This window comes from Atractosteus spatula, chromosome 11 (genome assembly GCF_055471065.1).
Source record: "Atractosteus spatula isolate fAtrSpa1 chromosome 11, fAtrSpa1.hap1, whole genome shotgun sequence".
Taxonomy (NCBI): domain Eukaryota; kingdom Metazoa; phylum Chordata; class Actinopteri; order Semionotiformes; family Lepisosteidae; genus Atractosteus; species Atractosteus spatula.
The window spans coordinates 13,150,731-13,173,148 of record NC_142716.1 but is presented as its reverse complement, the minus strand read 5'-3'; the positions used below and the strand labels follow the sequence as shown (position 1 = coordinate 13,173,148).

Genomic DNA, 22,418 nt, shown 5'->3' with positions numbered 1-22,418 from the left:
ACCCCAGGCTTTAACCAGTAATGACTGGACAACAATTAAGCAGGTACTGCATATATTGGTTGAACTTCTAATGCTTCACATTATAATTATCAAACAATGTATTATACTAACTGATGATGTATTACACTATACTAAATATCATATTTTGTAAGACACAAAAAGCTAGACTTCTATTTTGGAATACAGTGAGAAAAAAAAGACTTTTGTACTGAAAATGTTTTTGGTTTATAGATTATTAGTCTGTCTGATACAAAAGCCTCTGGCTCCACAGTGCTATATTTATATAACAATCAGTTCCAACCAAATTCAAAGTGCCTGGAATCATCAACATCAACCGAGTTTGGAAACTAACCTATAGGCAAAATTTTGTTTGCTTTTTGGAGCATAGCTTTTTTATTTTTGAAATCCACATGGCATATTGACATCATAAAAGCCATACCCTTTATAATAAAAGAAGAATAAAAGGATACAGGATTCATGTAGCATAAGTGATGGGATCAAGAATTAAGCATGCTGACATAGTATTAATAGTAGTAACTCAAATGAAGTAAATCATTGCATGTTTCGACTATGCAATCTTCAATAAATGGATTGGTTATACTGAAAATCATCTGATAAGCTGTCAGACAACACACAGTGCTGTAAATAGTGTTCTTTATGAAACCACAGGAGTTTTCCTTAACCATTACAACTACATATCCTTACTACAATACACTGCAGTTTAACTACATTTTAGTTACTATATGTGGATTTCAAAGTTTATTTTAAATAATTTATATTACACTCTAACTTTAATGTTAGTTTTGCCACTATTACCTAACTTACCTACTTACTTTCTGCAGTTTGATTTTACCACTGCTTCAGTCAGACACACTCTGCATCCAGATAATGTTCTTGCAGGATTATGAGGGATCTTGATCTATGAGGGGGAAAAAGATATATGAATATTTTTTTGACATTCCCTCCTATTTTAAATAGATACTCACTACCTAACCTTTTAGTCTAAACAATTTGGAGTGTTTGTGTGAACAATTTGACTTTCAATTGCTTTTTCTGTGCCTCTTAATAGAGCAAACGCAAACTTTCTAAAGAATGATTTATTGCCATCAAAGTGAGGACAATTTTGTGCATGCTGAGCCCAAGCAGTGGTTGATATTGTTTTATAAAAGTACATTAAGTAAAATAAAGCACAAAAACACACGCTCAGTGATTTGTTTTTAAATCTGTCCTCAATTGATGACATTAAACAAAATGTGTCTTCAGTTTGCAAAAAATAAATTTAAGTCTTTTTATCTTAGATGATTACCAACAAAATTCTGTTAATATGTACAATTTTTAGGGATAGAAAAGTACACAATGTTACTGGGACAAATACAGAAAGTGGTAAACAGTTCTCAAGTGGTATGCTGTGGTTACTATCGGCAACAGAGGAGTAGTAACCCTCTTTTTACAGTATATTTAGCTATCAACATATATTTGTTATATGAGTATTGGTCTTTACGCTTTACAATTTACCTTTCAATTTTGTTTCTCATTTCAACCTTGCAAAATATACAGTATTTAAGATGTACTGTATATTGTAGAGATGTTGCCATTGAAATAAATGCAACCTACAGTATACTGCATGTAATTTTTATAATGTCATGTCTGTGTCCCAGTCAACATATAGTATTTTGTTCTTTAGACCTATTTGTGGTTCACTACAAGGTTTTTATTCTGTGATATGAGTAATATCCTTTGGTAAACATCACATTCGTGGTTCTTTGTGTTCAATTTCAATTTCAAGTGAGCCGTATGTTTTGGGTCACTGCGATGCTGCAAGGTGAAGCACCAATGTTCACCAGTGTTGAAGCACTAACCATCATTGTGCTTCAACAATAATGACGTTGTTGTTCTTTTAGGTGACATATATGTATATTACCTTTAATTAACTTTTTATGTCAGGTACATGCAAAAAGTCATTTTTCAAAACTTTACAAATGTGTCTACATTGTTTTTTTTATTTCAAATACAGACAAAAGTAAATACAGTATAACTTGACAACTTATATGATCTTATACTTGACATTACCATTACTTCTACTAAGAAAATAATAAATATGTATTTTTGATCATTACACTACTATTTACTTTAGACAGATACTTTGAAAACAGTATCCAGAAGTAAATCTTGGTCAGAAAGATGTGGGATTTATATTTAAACAGTACTGTCATTGAAAATGATAACTGTAACAGCCACGAGCAATTTCAGTTTTATGCTCATATAAGAGATATCTTTAGTGACACCAAGTGGATAACTGTCAGAAACACACAGACAATACAGTATCTGGAAGATGTAAATAATAAATAGGAAATGGGTTAAATTAATCCATTTTGACCAAGCTTAACTGTGTCATAAAATGCTAAATGCACAAAAACCTGTCTTCGTATTTATTTGGTATAATGTTTTCCTTCTAAAACACAGTAAAAACAAACTTCAAATGTGAAGTAATGTTTTTTATTGTTAATAATAATATTAATATTCTCATGTGCTATTCAACACTTTGACTATGATTTACAACTTACAGCTTGCCTCATCTCGATTTCTTCTGTTCTCTAAGAATAGCAACAGCTATTTGCATTTACCAGCTAAGTCAGAGTCAGAGCCTAGGAATCTCTAGGGGCACACTATGCACCATCTCTATACTAAATTGTGAGAGCTTTTAAAAGCATTACTACTTTATTGTTTTGCTCTTGCTGTTACTGAGAACAAATTAATCATTTTAACTCATATTATGAAGAGACTAGAATGGAGGCTGTATCAGCATTCAGTTTTCAAAGTAGCAAGCAAAGGTCAATTCCTTGCTGAAAGTAAAAAGAAAGAGTATTTGTGTGTGGTTTTGCATCAGCAATGTTCTACTCTTTATCTACTGTTCAGCTTGGAATTTACCTGTAAAAAATGCATTATGCCAAGTGATGGATGTTGTGTATGCCTTCTGCAGAGAGAAAGGAATGCCCATTATATGCCTACATTCAGAGATGGTTTTGAACATTTCATATCAGTAGATGAAAGGAAGGATCATGTTGGCAATGCTTTAAGTCATTATTTTCATTTGAATTCTGTTTGCATTCTTTTGGGCTTACCAGATACCTTCAGGTATTTCAACATAGTAGAAGAAGCCTGATGTGGCACATAATATGATTTTCAATGAGACCAGAACCTGCATGAATGTGAACTGCTTTGTAAGATGCAATAGAGAGATACTTTAACATCTTCAAATGCTCCTTTGAAGATCTAAAAGAACTGTAGAATTGAAACTCAACTCTGCAAAGAAAAAGAAATACTACCAATATTACATTTTACTTATAGGCAGTAAACCTGATAAAACAACGCGCAAACTAGAACAGGTTTTTGGATACTTTGATTTTTGGTATGCTTAAATCACATGAAAAAGGGGTACAATACCCTTAACTAGTATCATGAAATAAAGAAAAGGTGTCAATAAACAACTTTTCCACTAAAATAGAATTTCATCTTTTCAAACACACAGGTGCCAGAATCAAACCTAGGACCTTCGAGCTATGAAGCTGCACTGTTAACCACCATGTCAGCTTGGCACTGCACAGGTTCGTGAAGATACAAAAAAGTACTTTTTTATTCAAATTAGATGTAAAAAATTACACTAAAACAAAAATAATATTGCCTACCAAACGAATAATCCATGCCATGGACAAATAGAAATACAGTACATGAACTGTTTACAGAAATTTTAAATTTCATTTACTGTATTTATTTAATTCAGGGATTCTAGTGGGACACAGTATTGTCTTAGACTTACTGAGCATTATTTCACATTTATATATGAAATGATATGATCATATTTCTATCATCTTTGATCATACGCAGGTATGCTTTAGTGACTGTGGTAAAACAGAAAAACAGCTTGAATATTGGGAACTAAAATGCCTAGATACACCTTTTCATATTACTGTTCTTACCCTTTTGGCATCCAGATACTGTGACAAGGAGTTCAATGTAATGTTCTTAAACTGAAGCAGAACATTTTTTGCAAAACAGGCTTGAATTGTTCATTTATAACAGCAAATATCAGTCCAGCATCTGTTTCTTAATCACATGGCGCTCAACAATAAATATCACTTGCTAATAAAGTGTCCATTATATGTATTAATCAATTTAAGAAGGAATACAATGAGTCAATAATACTGCAATGCTTATAGGAATAAAAGCATGGACATTGGCTTTTGTCTGATGATAAATGGCTTTTGTAAGAGCATACGCTATATACAAATCAAATTACATGCTTTTAGGAAGGGGATCTCACAAAAGAGATGATGTAAAAAATCCACCTACACAGTTTACCAAGGACAATCACCTTTGTCAGTATTGGTATTTGAAAGTCTTAATGAATGCATTAGGAGCCTTTTTAGACCTACAGACCAACACTTAAGCTGGTGATTAATATAATTTTAAACGTCATTAGCATCGAGATATGTTTCACTTCACAACTTACATTTTTTCATTTAATAACCATTTTTTAGCTGTTTCAAATATTGTTTTTTAAAAAACCATAATGTTCATTAGATTAATTTGTACTTTAAAATCTACAAAGTACCAGAGTGAGTGGGTACATTCATTTCCGGTAAATAACATTAACAAATAAAAAAAATGAATTAATAATTACAGCATACGAAAAGAAACATTGCTCGGGTGAGATATTACATTCTTTACCTCATACATTCTTAATGAAAGTACAGTAATATTGCATTATGAAAAATAAATGAATCCTAATTATTCCTCTGAATGAGGAGGCTTACTCCCTATATAGTTCATTGAATATAGTAATGCACATGTCTAAGCTATGGCATATGCAAAGATTTGAAAAAATCCTTGAAAGAAGCTTCCACAAGAAGCGATGACACACTGCTTTTATTACCAAGGTTAAGCATAGAGATTGCACTGTACTGTAAATAAAGGCACTAGTGTGTTTTTCAAATCTCACAGTTGTGTGTTTATTAACCTGGACCCACCTATTTTAAAGATTCTGTTATGGCACGCACAATAGGATGAAACAATATTGACTATATACAGTATATCACAGCAGGATTTCCTCTTCCCTTTTAGGATTTGCCAACATTTTTATCCATTTGTGTTCCCATCAGTACTGACAAGCTTCCCAGTTCCTTCTGATGAAAACATAATTCTGACACCAACATGCTTGACATTAGGGATGGTGTTGACTGAATTGTGCATTACAGTATATTGAGTTTGTCTCAGAAGTAACACTTGCATTCGTAGCAAAAACATCGTCTGTCCACACAAACCTCTGCCACATGCTTGAAGTATCTCTTACAGTAAGTACTTTGTTGCAAATTCAATGTGGGATTTGAGATATTTAAATTTTCAGTTTCATACATACTCTGTGACCAGGGATTTGTGACCTATGAACATTTTCTCCAATCTCAGACACTGAACTCTATAGCTCTTTCCAAGTCACTTGTTATGATGCGTTGGTCAGGACCCTATGCAGATGGTATAATCCGGAAGTGAGTAGAGTAGGACAACGTGGAGGAGGAAACGAGTATCAGGGCAGGTTGCTGGACATTATCCCTGAGTTCTTTTGAAAGCTCCTTGATCTTCATAGTTGAATCTGTTCTTGAAAATCACTATCTGACTGATCAACTCTACAGAGATAGATGTATTTATTTTGAAATCACGGGAATAACTATTACAGAGGCCACTTGGTGTGAGATGTTAAGGTGATTTTGAATACTTACGTAAATTAATTATAAGATTTTTTTTAGTTATATAGTGCTTTTCTGGACAATCCACTCAAAGCGCTTTACAAGTAATGTAGACTCCCCTCTCCCACCACCAATGTGCAGCATCCACCAGGATGATGCGACAGTAGCCAAAGTGTGCACAGTATGTTCACCACACATCAACTATCTGTGGGGAGGAGAACAGAGTGATGAAGCCAATTCATAGATGGGGAATATTAGGAGGCCATTATTGGTAAAGGCCAATGGGAAATTTAGCCAGAACGCCAGGGTAACATTCCTACTCTTTTCGAGAAATGCTCTGGGACCTTTTAATGAGCACAGAGAGCCAGGACCTTGGTTTTACATCTCATCCGAAGGAAAGAGCCTATTTTACAGTATAGTGTCCCCGTCACTATACTGGATCATTAGGACCTACACAGTGAAACTGGGTAAGTGCCCTCTACTGGCCCCACTAACACCGCTTCAGGCAGCAACCTTAGTTTTTCTGAGGAGGTCTCTCATCCAGGTAGTGACTAGGCTCTGCTTAGCTTCAGTGGGTTGTCAGTTATGAGCAGCAGGCTGGTATGGTTGCTGGCTAACTGGTTTGCTACAGCAAAGAGTTTAAATTCTAATGCAGTCATGACCTTTCCATTTTTCCATATTAATTATGTACTGTATTGCTTCTATATAATACTATCAATTTTTATATTGTATATCCTTTGAATATGTTGAAAAGGTTGTGTATATAATAGATATTAATTGCTACTTCACATATAATTTCAAAAGTAATATGGAATTTTAGGAAAAAGCTGAAATACAAGAATTGATATTGATGTAAATCTGAGATTTATGTCAAGTCTTTTATGTGTTATCTACAGATAAGTCGGAGAGAACATATTTACTAGCTGATGAAGTTTTTTGGTAGCTATGTCATATTGTTCCAGCCTTGCTCTGTCTGTCCAACACAGTATTTTTATAGAACTTTCTTGCTGCTCAGGTGCAGTCTTTGAATCCTGAAACTGTCTTCCAGGAAATGGTTATTGAAACTAGAAAATTATGTGATGACCTGATAAGGGCATAAACAGGTATCGCTGCAACCTGTGAAATGCAAACATTTCAATTAACCTGGTTCACTGGTTCGTAAATATAGGTGTTACGATGTATCGCTGACGTGGAGAGTGCTGTGACTCCTGAAATTGTGTGTGACAAACTGGGGGATCCATTTGCTAGGTTACAGTGAAGGCGAGCTGGGCGATGAGAGCTGGGAGACACTGGGATGAGTAGCAGAGCAGGTGATGAGCTGGCAGGCCGACAGAAGGCGGATGGAACAGGGAATGCACTGTGCAGTGAGACAGAACAGAACTGGGAAGGAACAGCACAGCTGAGAAGCTACTGTGCATAGTCCACCAGGTCTGGTTGGTTGCCAAGACATACAGTATACTGTAGTAACTATGAGATAGATAGAGATCTGATTGGCTGTTAGGTTCTGTCTTGAAATTGGGGTCAGGGAGTTAGACTGATTCTGGTGGTGTTTAGTTTTAACAATAAGTGCGAAGAGCATTTCCATAAACAATTAGGAAGCTCAATGACAGAGCGTCTAACTGTGGAAAGGGCAGGGCTTAAGTACCTTGGAGCTGATGAGGTAATTATTACCTGTTAATGGAGGGCAGGTGGCATGGACAGAGTTCTTACTGCACTGGGAACTGTTTGACTCCAAACGAATGCGGCCAGCTGCCATGGAGATCAATGGCTGTAATCTCTGGCTTGCCTGGGCATAATTTTTTTATACTTTACAGAAAAAAATGGTAATTCAGGGAGTTGTCTTGATTTACAATTCACCCCCATATTGCAACATTTATATTGTATAATTACAAAAATATTGTCCACCAAAAGTGGAGTTAATTGGCGTTTTCACACAGAAACAGTTTGATATGTAAGAGATGTATAAGGCAGAAGTATGATAAAATATGATATATGAAGGAATCCTATTTTGTTATATTGTAATAGCATTGTTTTTACAACAATACCAACCACGAAGTTTGTGCTTCTAAAATGCATATAGGTATTCATACATACAATGATTACCAGTTTTTACTGGTGGTTGGAAGCCATGTTTTGTTTTAAATTAATTTGAATTAATTTATATTATTAGAAATAGTGAAAGAGTTTCAGAGGCATATCCAATATGGTGACCCTTAACAGGTCATTCACATGAGTTAAGACTGTGGACCAAGTTACGTCTGTAGCGTATTTATTATAAAAGAAGTACAGTTTTGACAATTCTCTAAATTTGATTAAAAGACCTATGGAAAATATTAATATTAATTAACAGTTTCATTAAGACATAATTTCCTATGGCATGTGCTGCTGTTTGTATTTTGGGTTTTTCTATGCTAGGAGCTAAGTAGTACATGAAATGCCACACATTCTCAAAAACAGATTTAACAGGCTTTACAAATCTGTTCATCTCAGAATCACATCTCAGGGCCATGTGATTCTGTGTTAAACAACTTACTGTATGACTTTGACATTGAATTCGGTAGATATCTAAGCAGACATACTGAGAGGAGTGGAACAAGCTATCAAACCTCTACTTTGAATTCACATTGTTTGGAAAATATTGAATTTGAGCTGCTCAGGCAAGGTTCAAGCTCATCATTCTTCACCTTAAATCTGTCCCTTATGTATCCTGTTTTCATATAGCAACACACACAGACACAAGTGGTGGTTAAAAATAAATAACTTTTTTTAATTCAATAAACAGATTAATGGTGACAGCATGTTAGGAATTAGTAGTGAGGACCCTATGCAGAAAACCAGGGGAAACTCCAAAAGGCGTAGTCGAAAGAACAATCCAAGGTCCGAAAGCCAAAGGTAAACTAGCCAGTGCAAAAGTACAAATAACCAGAAGCGGAGCTGTAAACCGTGAGGAAGCCGAGAGACAAAACCAGAATGAAAGCAAAAGTACCAAAACCAAAACCAGAAGATATAGATGGAGAACAAACCAGGCTCAGGAAGCCAAAAACCAAGTAGTAAATATCAATGAGAATGGGAGTAGCTCTAGCCAGGAAAACCCTAATACTGAGCACAGGGAAGAGTGTGAGGCAGCATTTAATAGGCTGGGGAAAAGGGCTAATTGGGAACTGTGCTGGAATGTGAGGTGGAATGCCGATTCCTCCGGGGGCGTAACACAGCACAGTTTGCTAAAAAAAACAACCGATTAATGACATTGAATTAATTTGAAAATAATGTATATTGCTATCTATGAAGTACTGCAAAATGCAATAAATTTCAAACAGAAAATTATTTGAATACCATTCACAATATATCTCTTTTTGATTGCTGTGATTTTTTTAGATTTTAAAGATAGAACCGACTGAAATTATTAACATATACAGTGGTTCTTCAATTAATTTATTTCTAATGGAATTTTTAGACTCACCATTTGAGTGTCTACACAGCACTTTTATAACAAAATTTATACAAGGGATGAAATGTTTGTGCCATATACTTTATGACTTATTCCAAATCTTATCATTTTGCATTGAAATGTTCATGAATATTTCATGTCTGAAATGTCACATGTGCCATTCTTATCATCATAACTCATTCTTTCAATAATTATGGTGAGTTGATATATGCATAACTAGTTTTAGATATCAGTTGAGAATGAACCTTCATCTTGAATCTTTCATCTGAAATGATCATGTTTTGACAAATTAGAATTCTAATTTAAGATGAGTTGATGACTTTCAGAATGACATACAATAGGTCATATTGTTCCTCACTGTTATAATCATTATTAAGATAATGCATTATTAAAAGAACAAGTCAATAATTTAATTAAGGATGCTTATTAGTAGAATATGTATGCTTATACATACTATATTAGCTACTGTATAGATACTTAGTATTAGAATAGGCTGGTGTGCCTATTGTAGTTAACACGGAAATTGAATTTTTATGGTAAATTTTGTAGTAGTCTGTTGAAACAGTGCTAAAACAGGATAAACATCACAACTAGTAATCTGCTGCTACTTTCAAAATTAACCGCAACATTAAAAAATAAGCTTTTTTAAAAAACTCAGTTATGTACTGTGTTTATTTTTATAAAAGCTACCTATCAATCAAAAGAAGGTATTACATAGGTTTCCAAATGAACGTCAATCAATTTGTCTTTTCAAGCTAAAAACTATGCATTCCATATAATTTGTTTTGACCCCAGAAGTACCTGTCATTATTGGAACCTTATTCTTATCTCTTGGCTTGAACAGTGTTACTCTTTTATGACTCATACTGTATACTGTATCAGAGATGGCATATTTTTCTTTGAACTTCATAGAATAAGAACTGTATCCTGGCAACTACTTGAATATGACCATACCTGTAGTACCATACAGTTATGAATATTGCATAGTATTTGGCAATAAACACATTTTTTTTAATTCACAACAAATAAAAATATCAAATTTCAAAACAGTTTTTTTAAACTGCTGTTGTAAATACAGTATTTCAGAATAGTAGACACTAACATAGAATAGCATTAGTTACGTATTAATGACATAATGGCCTTAAATTGTTTGACAGCCTCGGATGACTAATTAGTTGTTACATTTTGTCAGTAATAAAATCTATTGTTCTTAGTTCATTAGTAATATATAGTACATACTGTAGTAACATAGTAACAGCCTTACAGTAATAATCTTTATATATTATTAATAAAGAATGTATTAGACATTTGCTGGAACATCTCCTGTTTTGAGGTATTACTAAAACTTACAGTAAAAGTGTAAAATGACAAAAAACACAGTATTAAATCTTATTCACAATATAATTTAAATAAAATTATTGAATCATGCTTAAAAAGGATATACATACAGTACATAACAATGTTTACATTGAGAAATATGATTAAAATGGTTACAGTTAACTAACCCTAACCCTACAATGACTGTCTTATAGGAAAGATTCCTAAAGTTATGGAAAAATCAGATTTGGCACTAAAATTGGGAAAAATACTGAGGCCATGTTCTTATGAATTATTGTGTGGTGATTGGGAAACGCAAAGAAGAAGATTTTCCTTTTGCCACAATACTGTACCTCAGCAGCCACCTTGAATAAAGGCTCACACTTGAAGAAGGCTCCACAGCCGAAACGTTGTGTTTTCTTTCTTTTCTTTTTAGCATGGAATAAAGCTCACACCTGAAGAAGGCTCCATGGCCGAAACGTTGTGTTTTGTTTCTTCTCTTTTCAACATGGAATAAACCTATTACTATAAGTTGAAAATCCTTTATCCGAAATTCCAAAATCCGAAAATCTCCAAAATCCAAAAGTTTTTTGAATGCTGTTGATGTTGAAAAAACTTGACAGCGGTGTAAGTGTGAAGCGTCTGACTGAGGAGTTTGGTGTTGGAACAACCACTATCTACGACCTGAAGAAACAAAAGGACAAACTGTTAAAGTTCTATGCTGAAAGTGATTAACAAAAGTTAATGAAAAAGAGAAAAACATTACATAGAGCGAAAAATGAAGATCTCATAGGTGGATACTGATAACTTACCGAACTTTCCAGCTCACAGTGATGTCATCAATGACGTACCCTCTCCCTCAAGTTTCTCGGACCTGATGTAGTTGTAATGTCTGGGGCTGCATTTAAGTTTGGATCATCGTGCTTTGTTTTGTTGTTTTGTACAGTAAGTACAAAACGTTATTTTTACGTGAGATCTGAATTTCATCTCCATGTATGAGTGCAACTTGACTAGCGTCATTACTTGTGCATTACTTTAAAAATAAAATGCTGACTTTTTTCAGTTTTCATTTTATTTACCTGTAATCATATTCAATGCTTTGTTTTTATACCTTACATAAAACTTAATACCTGTATAGTAAAAAATAAAATACAAATGGCGTACGTGTAAATTTAAATCAAAACATGACATCGTAGATGGAGACTGATATCTTACCTTTCTGATGGTATTATGTTTCAAAAATTATTTAAAATTTATATAAAACTACATTCAGGGTATATGTATAAGCTATATTATGAAATGTAAATGGATATCATGTTTAGACTTGTGTCCCATCCCAGCTGTCCCATTTTATAGATGCAAATATAAAAATATTCCGAAATCCGAAAAAATCCTAAATCCGCAACACTTTCGGTCCCAGGAATTTCGGATAAGGGATTCTCAACCTGTAGTTCCTTTGCAGCCCATGCATGCTGATGCAGCTACCTACCTGAACTACTGAAGGCTGATATACTAACAAATACAGTACTATTATTCATGCTATTAAATCTTTATAAATTTAATCACAGGGCTGCCAAAAAATTGGATAAACAACCAAACCAAGACAGCCTTTTTGGGAGGTGGCAAGAAACTGCAGCTCGAGGCACAAATTGACATGAACATGATGAGAACAGACAGATACCATCAATATATACTGTATATATCAACATCATCCCATTTTCATTATTATTTCTTTGGTTATTATTGGCTCTTAGCCTATATTGAGAAAATATAATATGCTGGAATATTTATTTTTATTTTCTCATGAAAAAGTCTGTTTTCAGTACAAAAAAATCATTTTTAACTACCTTGTTATATGGTGACAAATAATGACTAAAAAAAAAATCTGCTTACTCGAAGACACTTGAATCACTTAATGGTCTCTACGATATTTCCAAAAATAGTTTGGTATTGTCATACATTTTCTGTGAAATGAACAGGCCTTGCAAACTAACTGATCTAAAAAGCCAGATGTGTTCATGGAAAAAACTAATCCAGTACAGAGCTTAAATGTTTTGATATTTAAAGCTTTCAATCACTGCAAACCATTTGCGCTACTGAGGATACTAATTTACAGCATAATCCCCTACTGTTCTGTAAGAACGCACTGTGAGAACAATATAAAAAGCTTTTACTGGTGTACAAGCTATTTTAATGTCAAGTTCCAAGAATAACAGCAGTTTGTCTTTATTACTCATGTTTTTAAAGCAATAAGGAATTATTTCCACTGAAATGATGTTTGTTTTTTATTTATTTCTTTTACAAGCAGAAGTGACACAGAAAGAAAGATGGATAATCTAAATCATATGAATTACATTTTATTGTTTTTCCTCATATGGAAGTATCAGGACATGAAATTCATGAAATATTTTTACTACAAACATACAGTAGATTACGTTTCATGTATCCCAGTCTATCTATCCATCCATTGATTTTTCTGAATGCTTTATCAAAAACAGGGTTGTGGAAAAGCTGAAGCCTATCCCGGCATGCAATAGGTGCAAGGCAGGTTACACCCTGGATGGGACGCCTGTACACTGAAGTGCACACAGACATAAACACTCACAGTGCCAGTGCTTTCCCCAGAAACCGATTAACCTACCAGCTAAAGCCTTTGTCACACTACAGGACTCAACATGACACGACTCGGAGAGCATGTCAAATTTAACAACTGCAATTGCTGAATCTCGCTGCCTTTTCTGTCCTAGAGGGTGTCAAATTATATGACTTGGAATTGCAGGGGGTGACTAATTACACGATTCTCTCTTTTGACTTTTCATCATGGTTCGAAATCTCATATCTCGAAAGTACTGCGAGGTCGCCTCATTTTGGCAGCCAATCAATTTGGAGCACACAGGAATAAGAGGAGGAGCACCGCATGAAAGTAAACAAACAACAAACACGAAACATCGAACAGATGTCTGTGCTGGCTCCAAAGTTCAACGAGCCTATCCTCCATTTGCACAGTCCAAAACACTCGCTTTCCTTCTTTCCTTGCCTTGCAGCCGCATTGTATGCATTGTACTTCCAGTTGAGTGCTCACTGGCTGTTGACTGTTGCAGACACAAGAGCCCACCCCTACGACCAGTTTGATTTTATCATAGCGAGTCGCAGAGAGTTGTAGTGGCTGTTAAGAGTGCTATGACTGAGTCGCTGAGGCTGTCACACTATACAACTGCCCTGATTATGTAAATGAAGGCTACGACTTAAAAATACTAGGAAAAGTCGTGTAGTGTGACGTTGTCTTAAGTGGAGCACCTGGAGGAAACCCATGCAAACATGGGAAGAATATACTGTACAAACTCCACACAGAAAGCACTCCAGGATTTGAACCCAGAACCCCAGTGCTGTGAAGCAGCAATGCTAACCACTATGCCACCAATGTAGCTAAATTAAAAAATTTATGCTCCTTACAATGAGTATATTATCAGATACAGTATGCTTTCATGAAAATACCATATAGTCTATAAGATTTATTTATTTCATAAGAACAATTAGGTGCATGGATGCATGGTTACATACATGATAATATAATCCAGGCATTAGGCACAAAATTTGTCATGTATTAGAGTAAGTACTGTATCTTAAATATTATATAAGTTACAACAGTAATATTATCCTTTTTAATCAAGAACATGCATACATTTTTATTTGATATAATTACACGTTACTGGCTTTGTAAACCTTTGTCAGGCTGATTTGGGGAAAAAAATTGTTTCAACACTTATTTTGTTATAATGTAATGAGAAATGAAGATGATAAAATAAAAAAAAGTTTCCATATGTTAATAAAATTAATGATAAAGTGTGTGGGAAAAAAAGTTTGAGCAGCCTCTGGTGACCATTTGAAGAAATTACATTTCTCTGTGATCACAATGTTTTCAATCACAAAACAAACTGCAAAATCAAATATTAGTTCTAGTCAGAGAAACAAATGAGGTTAGCATTCTTTGGTTCAAAATAACATACTGTACTTGAGGAAAATATACTGATAAAACTGTGAAATCAAATGTCATTAACTAACTGTAATCATGAAAATACTATTTTCTGATTTAAAGAAACTCTGTACTTTCACATTTAATACATATCCAGGTGAGCACTCTGAGGTATAGTGGTATTTCTTTCACTAATTGTATCACCAGTGATATTTTCTTCTGCCATCCTACATTTCACATAAAACACAGAGTAGATTCCTCTGGTAAGGAAAACCAAAGCAACAGCTGCAAAATATGTGCCATAGACGAAATACTGAAAAAGAAATAAACAAAGGTAAAAACAAGTCTGTTATGTATTAGATTGTAAAAATAATCTTTAAAAGTAATCTTTTATTATTACTGTACATCAATGGAACATTAATTAGTTATGAAAATCAGATTGAAGAAATATTACTGTGATAACCAAATCAAAATCTCTAATTTAACACAGTGAATTGGAATAATCAAAACACAAAAATCTGTATAGATTTCAAATTGTATCTTATTTTGGTTAACTAAAATAAATGACGTTTATTTTACTTTAATGATTATGCTTTAATCATGCCTTTTAATTACACAAAGAAGTGCTGTCATATAACAAGAGAGTTAATGCATGTTTGCCTTAATTAATTTAATGTGAGTTTCCATAATATCTAAAATATTATATTGTTATGTTTACTTAATTTAATTGACTTACCTGAGAGGTGATGGTTAAATGGAGGCTTTTTGTATTGATCACAATTGCAGTGAGTATGGATTGGAGGGTTACTGCTACAAAGGTGTTGATCCCAAATATTAAGGCATAACGTTCCTTACTGAGAGTCTTTGCAATCTGAAAACTAAAATGTGAATCTTCAGTACATTTAATCTATTTAGAGCTATCTTTTAATAATTTTAGATATTTATGTCAACTTTAAAATTAATAAGAATAATTTGACATTATCAAATTAATGATATTTGAACATTTCAAACTTAAAAATAAAATGTTATTTGTTTTGAATTGATATTAATGAAATATCTTTATCTAAAACAAAATCTATTAGTTATTTTGGGATGTCTCAAAATGCAATGGGCATACCACAGTATGAACAGGATGTGTCTCCAGGGCGTTTTAAAATGAATTTGAGGTATCCTACTGTATAATGAGTTTCATATTAAATATTTTATTAAATTATTTGTCTAATTGAAAATGAAACTATTGTACATATATTAAAATCATATTATTTAGTATTAAAAGTCAAAAGTCTATTTTTACATGAATATGGAACATGCAACTAAATACTGTTCTGTAATTTAATTAATAAAGTGAAGATTAAAATCTTTTATGCCTCGTATGTTTTTGAGCTGGATCTCATTTTAAAGACTTGTAGTTAAAAGTTTCAGTCATTTAAAAATCATTAACTACTTTTAACAAAAACATTTTAAAACAGAATTCTTCTCGGTTCACATTGACACAGATCACCATTCTGCTAGTTGTATTGCAATTTATATAGTATGTTTTCATTATTTATAAGCCACAGATAATATTACTTAGTACACACTAAGGCAGATAATGTATGAATTTTGCAAATTAACTATTTCTTAAAGGCCCTGGAAGCAAAAAGACACCGTTCACAAGACATGTTAGCTTGGAAAATATAAACAATCCCTTAGTGAGGTACACTATTAATTCATAATGTTATCTTACGTGCAAATTGTTATTAGCTGCATGTATGATGATTTAAACACCACATAACAAGTATAGCAAACCCAGATGTCTGCAGTAAGATCCATCAGGTAAACCGCACTGGCACTCACTGCTGAAAATAAGCCCAACATGAGCTCTCCCCAAATGGACCAACTGAAACTTATATGACCAACTGCAAAGGAGACTGCAGCACCTGTGAGTTGACAGAAAACAGCAAACTTATTTTCAGTGAAATAAAAAATATGAATATGAACCCCACACTCAGCCTGCTTTTAGAAATCAGTTATACAGTAGTACGTATCCACAGATCTCTAAATAAATGGATAGGAGTTCACTTTCTAACAAAAAACTGCCATGTGACTGCCTAGGGTCTTTTCAGTCTAATGCAAAGCAGCCATGCTTCTTTGATCATTTAATGCATAGCCAGTTTTTATTGCCTACATAAATCAAAATATGTTACATACCACAAAATATGTTATGGACATATAGCATTCAATACATTGTCCTAGTTCAGTTGAGAATAAATTAATAGAATGATAACAATGAGATTATTCAACGTAGAAAATTATGTACAGTATTATCCAGATCTAAGAACTTTAACATACTATATGGATTTTTAGATTGAAAATTTAGGGGCACCAATGATGTCTTAATATATTGCTTTAATTTTTATTAGAACTATATTACAAAAAACATATACTTTTTTTATTATTTTAAAACTTTATCCATCCATTTTGTAGCCACGTAATCCATATTAGGGCTGCAGTGGAGGGTTAGGGCACAAGGCAGGGTATACACTGGCGGGACTTCTGTCCATCACAGGGCAGACAGACATAAACAGACATGCACACAATCACACCAGGGTCAGTTTTCTAACAAGACAATTAACCCACTAGTATGTTTGTGGGCTGTGGGAGGAAATCTACATGAACATGGGGAGAACATATAAACTCCATGCAGATAGCACCCTGGAAATGAACTCAGAGGCCCAACTTGCTGCCTTTTTAATTTTTTTAAAATATTTAAATTTATTAAAATACAAATACAAATATTTTTTTTATTTAGGAAACTTTAGTCGACTTCGAAAGATCTTTCTGCCCTCATATTTCTTTATATTTAAATTACATTTATTACATTTCAGGAAACAAATCAAAAAGCTATTTTATGTTCAACTAGACTATTGATTTATTCTCCTTTGAATTTGTGGCTTTGTTTATTCAGTAGGAAAGTTCTATTGTAAAAGTCCATAATACTGTTACTGTATTTTTACTCTTCTACCACTGAACAGGATCAAAGGTGTTTAAGGATCTCATAGACTAGTAACAATTCAGATACCTTGGAAACTGTTCACATTTTCGCAGTTTCTGTATATTTCTGTATGTTTTCACATATTCTGTATGCAGCTCTTTTGTAATAAAATAAAATTGATTTTGTTCTCTTAGCAAAAAGCAATTACTTACCTGAAAATGTAGCAAATGCATCAACACCACCATTGTAAATGGTAAAATTCTCTGATGGCTGTTTGAGGGACCAGAGAACTTGCACATAACTTATAACTTGATAATAACCACATGTTCCCATAGCCCACCATAAGGAGAAGGGAATGAGCTTTCTTGATGAATAGCATTCTTTACAATCCACCCATAGCTGATAAATTCCATTCAAAAAGCTGCTTCTATCTCTTTTCCTTTCATCAGAGATTATACAGCTGGATGAAACATTCCCAGAGTCTAAGGGGACAGCTGGCACAATATCTATGCTGTTGTTGGTTGCAAGATGGTTTTCATGAAAAAGTAAACTTCGCTGAGGCATAGGCAGCAGAAAAGAGATAAAGAATGCTATAGCAAGTGAAATTACAGTGATGATGTTCAGACAATAGAAGGACACATTTCCTAAGGAAACGAGCAGCTGACCTAAAACTGATCCCACAGCATAACCCACTAGTGTTGTGCTTCTGCAGTAACTGGTTACTTTCTGGTAATGCTCCAAGCTGACAACACTGTATATGTAGGAGAAATATCCCACTTCCGATGCTGTTGCAATGCCATAGCTGAACACTGCAAACTGGGAGGCTTCAACTCCTGGTCCAAATAAAAGCAAAAGCCAGCACACCACATACCCCAGTCCTTGTAAAACAATAACAGGCTTGTATCTTAGGTAGTCTGTCATCAAGAAAATGGGAATCAACAGCAAAAAGTTGGTGTAGGTCCATACTGGGTATACTTGTCTGGAAACCTAGAGATGAAATTAAATTGATTTCATGTTTAGCAATAAAATAATGAACATCTGCAAAATTGGTTTTTGTGAGAAAAAAAATGGAGAAAGTTTTGAAAAAATGAAGCTTAATGTATATAGGAGTATATCTTATTTTCAATTTTGTGTTGAATATTTCCAAAAGAAGTAAAACAAAATATAACATATAATAATGTTATATATAACTGCATAGAATATATACATTTTAATATTTATACAGAACATATTTGAATATAAGTAAACAAACCAGGAGCCTCCAGCTGGCTTTATAAATATATAAATAAGGCCTACTCCTCTAGACAGATGGTTTTTTTTAAAGATTGGCAACTTACAGTATTAGTTTCTGCTCCTGGATATGCTACATTACTTTTAAAAACAACAAAAGCTAAGCTTATTGGAGAACATATGAATTAGAATCTGCGGGAAAAATGGTAGTCAGATGAACGGAACAACATCCCTTTGAGATAAAAAGCTTAGCAACATCTAATGTTTGTAGTACAGTACAATTGTTAAAAAACAGATGGCTGTGTTTTGAAAACCAACATCTGTGCATGTTTGTGATATCATGAATATATATATTTATACTGTATCAATAGAAAACCAAGCATTTTAGCATTGTGGATCAATAATCTCAGAGAAACCAGATGAGACTGGAATTTTTTTTAATTAGTTTTGTAATGTTCATTTTCATTTTTTTAACATCTTACTGTACTGTGTGGGGCAATCCCAGATTCTGAAGGAAAGGGAGAAGGGCGGGCATTAATAATATATGCTGATTGGATGTAATGAAACATTTTACAAAACAGAAGAAATAAAACAAAAAAATGAAATCATCACAATACCAAGGGATCATAATAAATCCAAACTTTGATTTAAAAAAATTGCTACATTAACTACAAAAAGGGCTAAATAAATGAACTCCCCTTGTTTCAGTCTTTCCTATGTTTTTATTTCAGTCTGTGTTTCTCTTGTGAGAACATTTTATTAGAACCCTAGAACTAATAACGCACTTGTCCAAAACTGGAAAATGTTGTTACACAACAACAGCCTAAACACATCTTTGACATTTCCAAAATTGGTATTACTTTTGCTAAAGTATTTTTAAATTCTGTAAATAGGTAAACTCTGCAAGCAACACTATACTGACATTATAAAAACTAAATGAAATTAAGAAAGCAAGTTTAATTATTTAATGATTCGAAATGACACACTTTCTTATCAAAGGAAGTTTTCAGATTTTCTAGTAGCACTTATACTGTATATTAACATACCTGTTGAATTGTCAGGTTTTTCGATGTTCCAATTAGATATGGTGTAAGGAAGGGTTCTCCTGGTCTCATCATAGTAAAAAATCCATATACACAGAGGACCAAAGTGGGGTAAGCCCACCCACTTCTTTGTAAATTATTCCAGCAATTCATTTTTTCTGAAGCCTCTGGGATGATTTAGATGTAATGGAGAAAATATTTTCATGGCAATGACATTCCATCCACTCTATAACAGAGCTTTTTCTTTCAAGTGGTCATTTTATAATAGCCTCTGATTATGATGTTTGGAAAGTGGAGATAAGTTCAAGGAGGAATTTAAGGTCTTTAGTTCATAAATATAATGATAGTCTATCTACCTGTTTTTCCATCAAATGCATGGATAAAAGCCCCTTTATTTCATTTGATTTAGATACACAGGAATACATTTGCAAGGTACAAAATATTTATTAGAAAATGCAGATTTCTTTTATGTTTTTGAATTCCTAAGTGCAAGTCTTTAATCTTTCAGATTTATAATGCAACTATGTTAGAATTATCTTATGACATAAGATTTCCTTCATTAAGAACGTGTAATATTGCCTTTCAAAGTCAACTTAAAGATAATAAAAAAATGTAATTACTTGTAAATCAATTTGAACTATTTCATAGTTTGGATCTGACTTCTTTTGGTCAGGAAACAAATTACTAAAAGTTGTAAAAGCAGTGAATAGCCCTGAGGACAAATGTTTGTTTTGGTTTTTTTTGCCAATACTGAGTGTTCTGAGAGACACTATCAGTTTATAATCTCAAGATAAGGGTGTACTGGGCAAATGGCTGTCATTGAGTCTACCTTGTTCCCTTTTTTACTCATGGTATGTGTAAGAAAAAATCTGTTTATGATTTATAATTATAGTTTTTGAGAGTACATATGTGTCCGTTTATCATTCACATCTGACATTACACATAATAATGTACAGTACTGTACATGATTGCATGGATCATGTCATGTGATTTGATTTATAATACTATGGCAAATAATACAAATTGTTGTGCTGTAACTATCCCTGCAATTCCACATGGAGAAGGAATTATAAAGGAAATATCATATTATATGACCTTTATGATAGTGTTATTTGTGTAATGTTAAAAAAAATGCTTTGGGGCAGAATAAAATGTAGTGTACATACTGTAAGAATATAAAACTATTGGATTTTAAAAAAATTGTATATGTTGTATATTTTTATTGCGCTGTATGTCATTAATTGTATGAGCTCACCAAACCAAATTCCATGCAATGGGTTATGGCAATAAAGTATTTTCCTTGAACTTGAATTACAAAATTAGGAACTCGTTGGTAAACTCTTCAACTATGCCTTGCTCCCTTAAAATTTCAAAGAATGTATATAAATACACTGTAGAAGCACTTCTTGGCAATATCAGTATTTCATTCAAGCTGTTCAAGGAATTTGGGATTTTGAAAAAAAACCCAATAGAGCATCTAAAGTACCCTAAAATATGTAATTAAAGTAATTAATGAATGAGTGTACATCAGGTCCTTCAAAATTCTGGACTTTGTAACTTCTGAAACTCTCATAATTTCCTATTATTGATGTTTTGATTTTGTTTTGGGGTGCTAGTTTGTTGAGCACCTAAAATCAAAGTAGTTGTTGGTGTATTAATTATATAATATCTCTGTCCTCTTAACTCAAAATTACACAAAGAATGCTGACACAATGTAATGTTTTCAATCAAAATTGAAAACATTTGTTTTCAGTTGGTGCATTCTATGCTGTGATGTGTTGCCAGTACCTCTTTTAGTTTATATTGCAAAGTACCTTGGGTTATCTGGTTTGAAGAATAAAGCTGTATGAACTATGCTATAATGTGAATAGTGTTCTGTGACCTTAGAATTACCTGAACACTGTGCAGTTTTAATTTTGATAATTAATAGAGTTGGCCAGAGCTCAACACATGATCAGTATTATATTTTGAAGGTATTCTGTTTTACTATACTCCATTTACAAAATGTTTTTTTTTATTATTTTACTGGCATTTTAAAATATGTCACATACTGTATCATCTGATCTAAGCAGGTAACTGCACATAACAATTACCTTATGGTTATTTTTTTATGGAAAAAAAACAAGCTTAAGCAATGGCACCAGAGTGACATTAAAAAACTGAGTTACAGTATAACATTGTTGTAATAGCAGGGAACTTTTCCAAAAGACACAGTTTGTCACAACACCAAACCAATGATTAAGCTATCACTTTGTCGCAAGTGACTTTAAAAACTGTGTAACTAACACATTATCCAAATTGTCACATATCCTGGTAGTACTTATGAATTAACTCCAGGTTTGTGTTTTAGGTACTGTAACTGGTGAAGAAGATCAATCAATGGTTGATTCAAACACAATGTTTGTTTTTAGTAAATCCATACTATTTAATTTATTTTTCCTAACTTAATTGGTGGTAAAGAATGATTTGTTTTCCAGTGTTTAATTACTGTGCTTCTGTGTGTCATATTAGGGTACTTTTCAGATTTAGAAAGTTGTAATTTTATGCTAAATAACATTTAAAATGATATACTGTAGCTTATATATAATGGTCTCTGTTTTTTTCAAGCTTGACATTTTTTAGCAATGTTTAACAGCTCATTAAAGGAATTCTTTCATTAGGGTAAATAGCAGTTACACATTTCCATCTCCAT

At 33.2% G+C, this 22,418-nt stretch overlaps 1 protein-coding gene across 1 annotated transcript; it reads right to left on the bottom strand.

Annotated features, from left to right (window-relative positions):
• Positions 1–14,621: 14,621 nt before the first annotated feature.
• On the bottom strand, positions 14,622–19,879 carry LOC148823539 (thiamine transporter 2-like). Its single transcript, XM_088927216.1, has 5 exons — positions 19,730–19,879; positions 17,666–18,440; positions 16,206–16,398; positions 15,216–15,357; positions 14,622–14,792 (listed from the first exon to the last, which is right to left on the bottom strand). Exons 1-5 carry the CDS (start codon positions 19,877–19,879, stop codon positions 14,622–14,624), a joined length of 1,431 nt encoding a protein of 476 aa, XP_088783342.1.
• Positions 19,880–22,418: the final 2,539 nt, after the last annotated feature.

Coding starts and splice junctions, on each gene's coding strand:
- LOC148823539 (XM_088927216.1), bottom strand. CDS start 19,879: ATGAATTGCTGGAATAATTTACAAAGAAGTGGGTGGGCTTACCCCACT. Junction 18,441..19,729: donor AAAACCTGACAATTCAACAG/GTATGTTAATAT, acceptor TTTCATCTCTAG/GTTTCCAGACAAGTATACCC. Junction 14,793..15,215: donor ATTTAACCATCACCTCTCAG/GTAAGTCAATTA, acceptor TTTCTTTTTCAG/TATTTCGTCTATGGCACATA.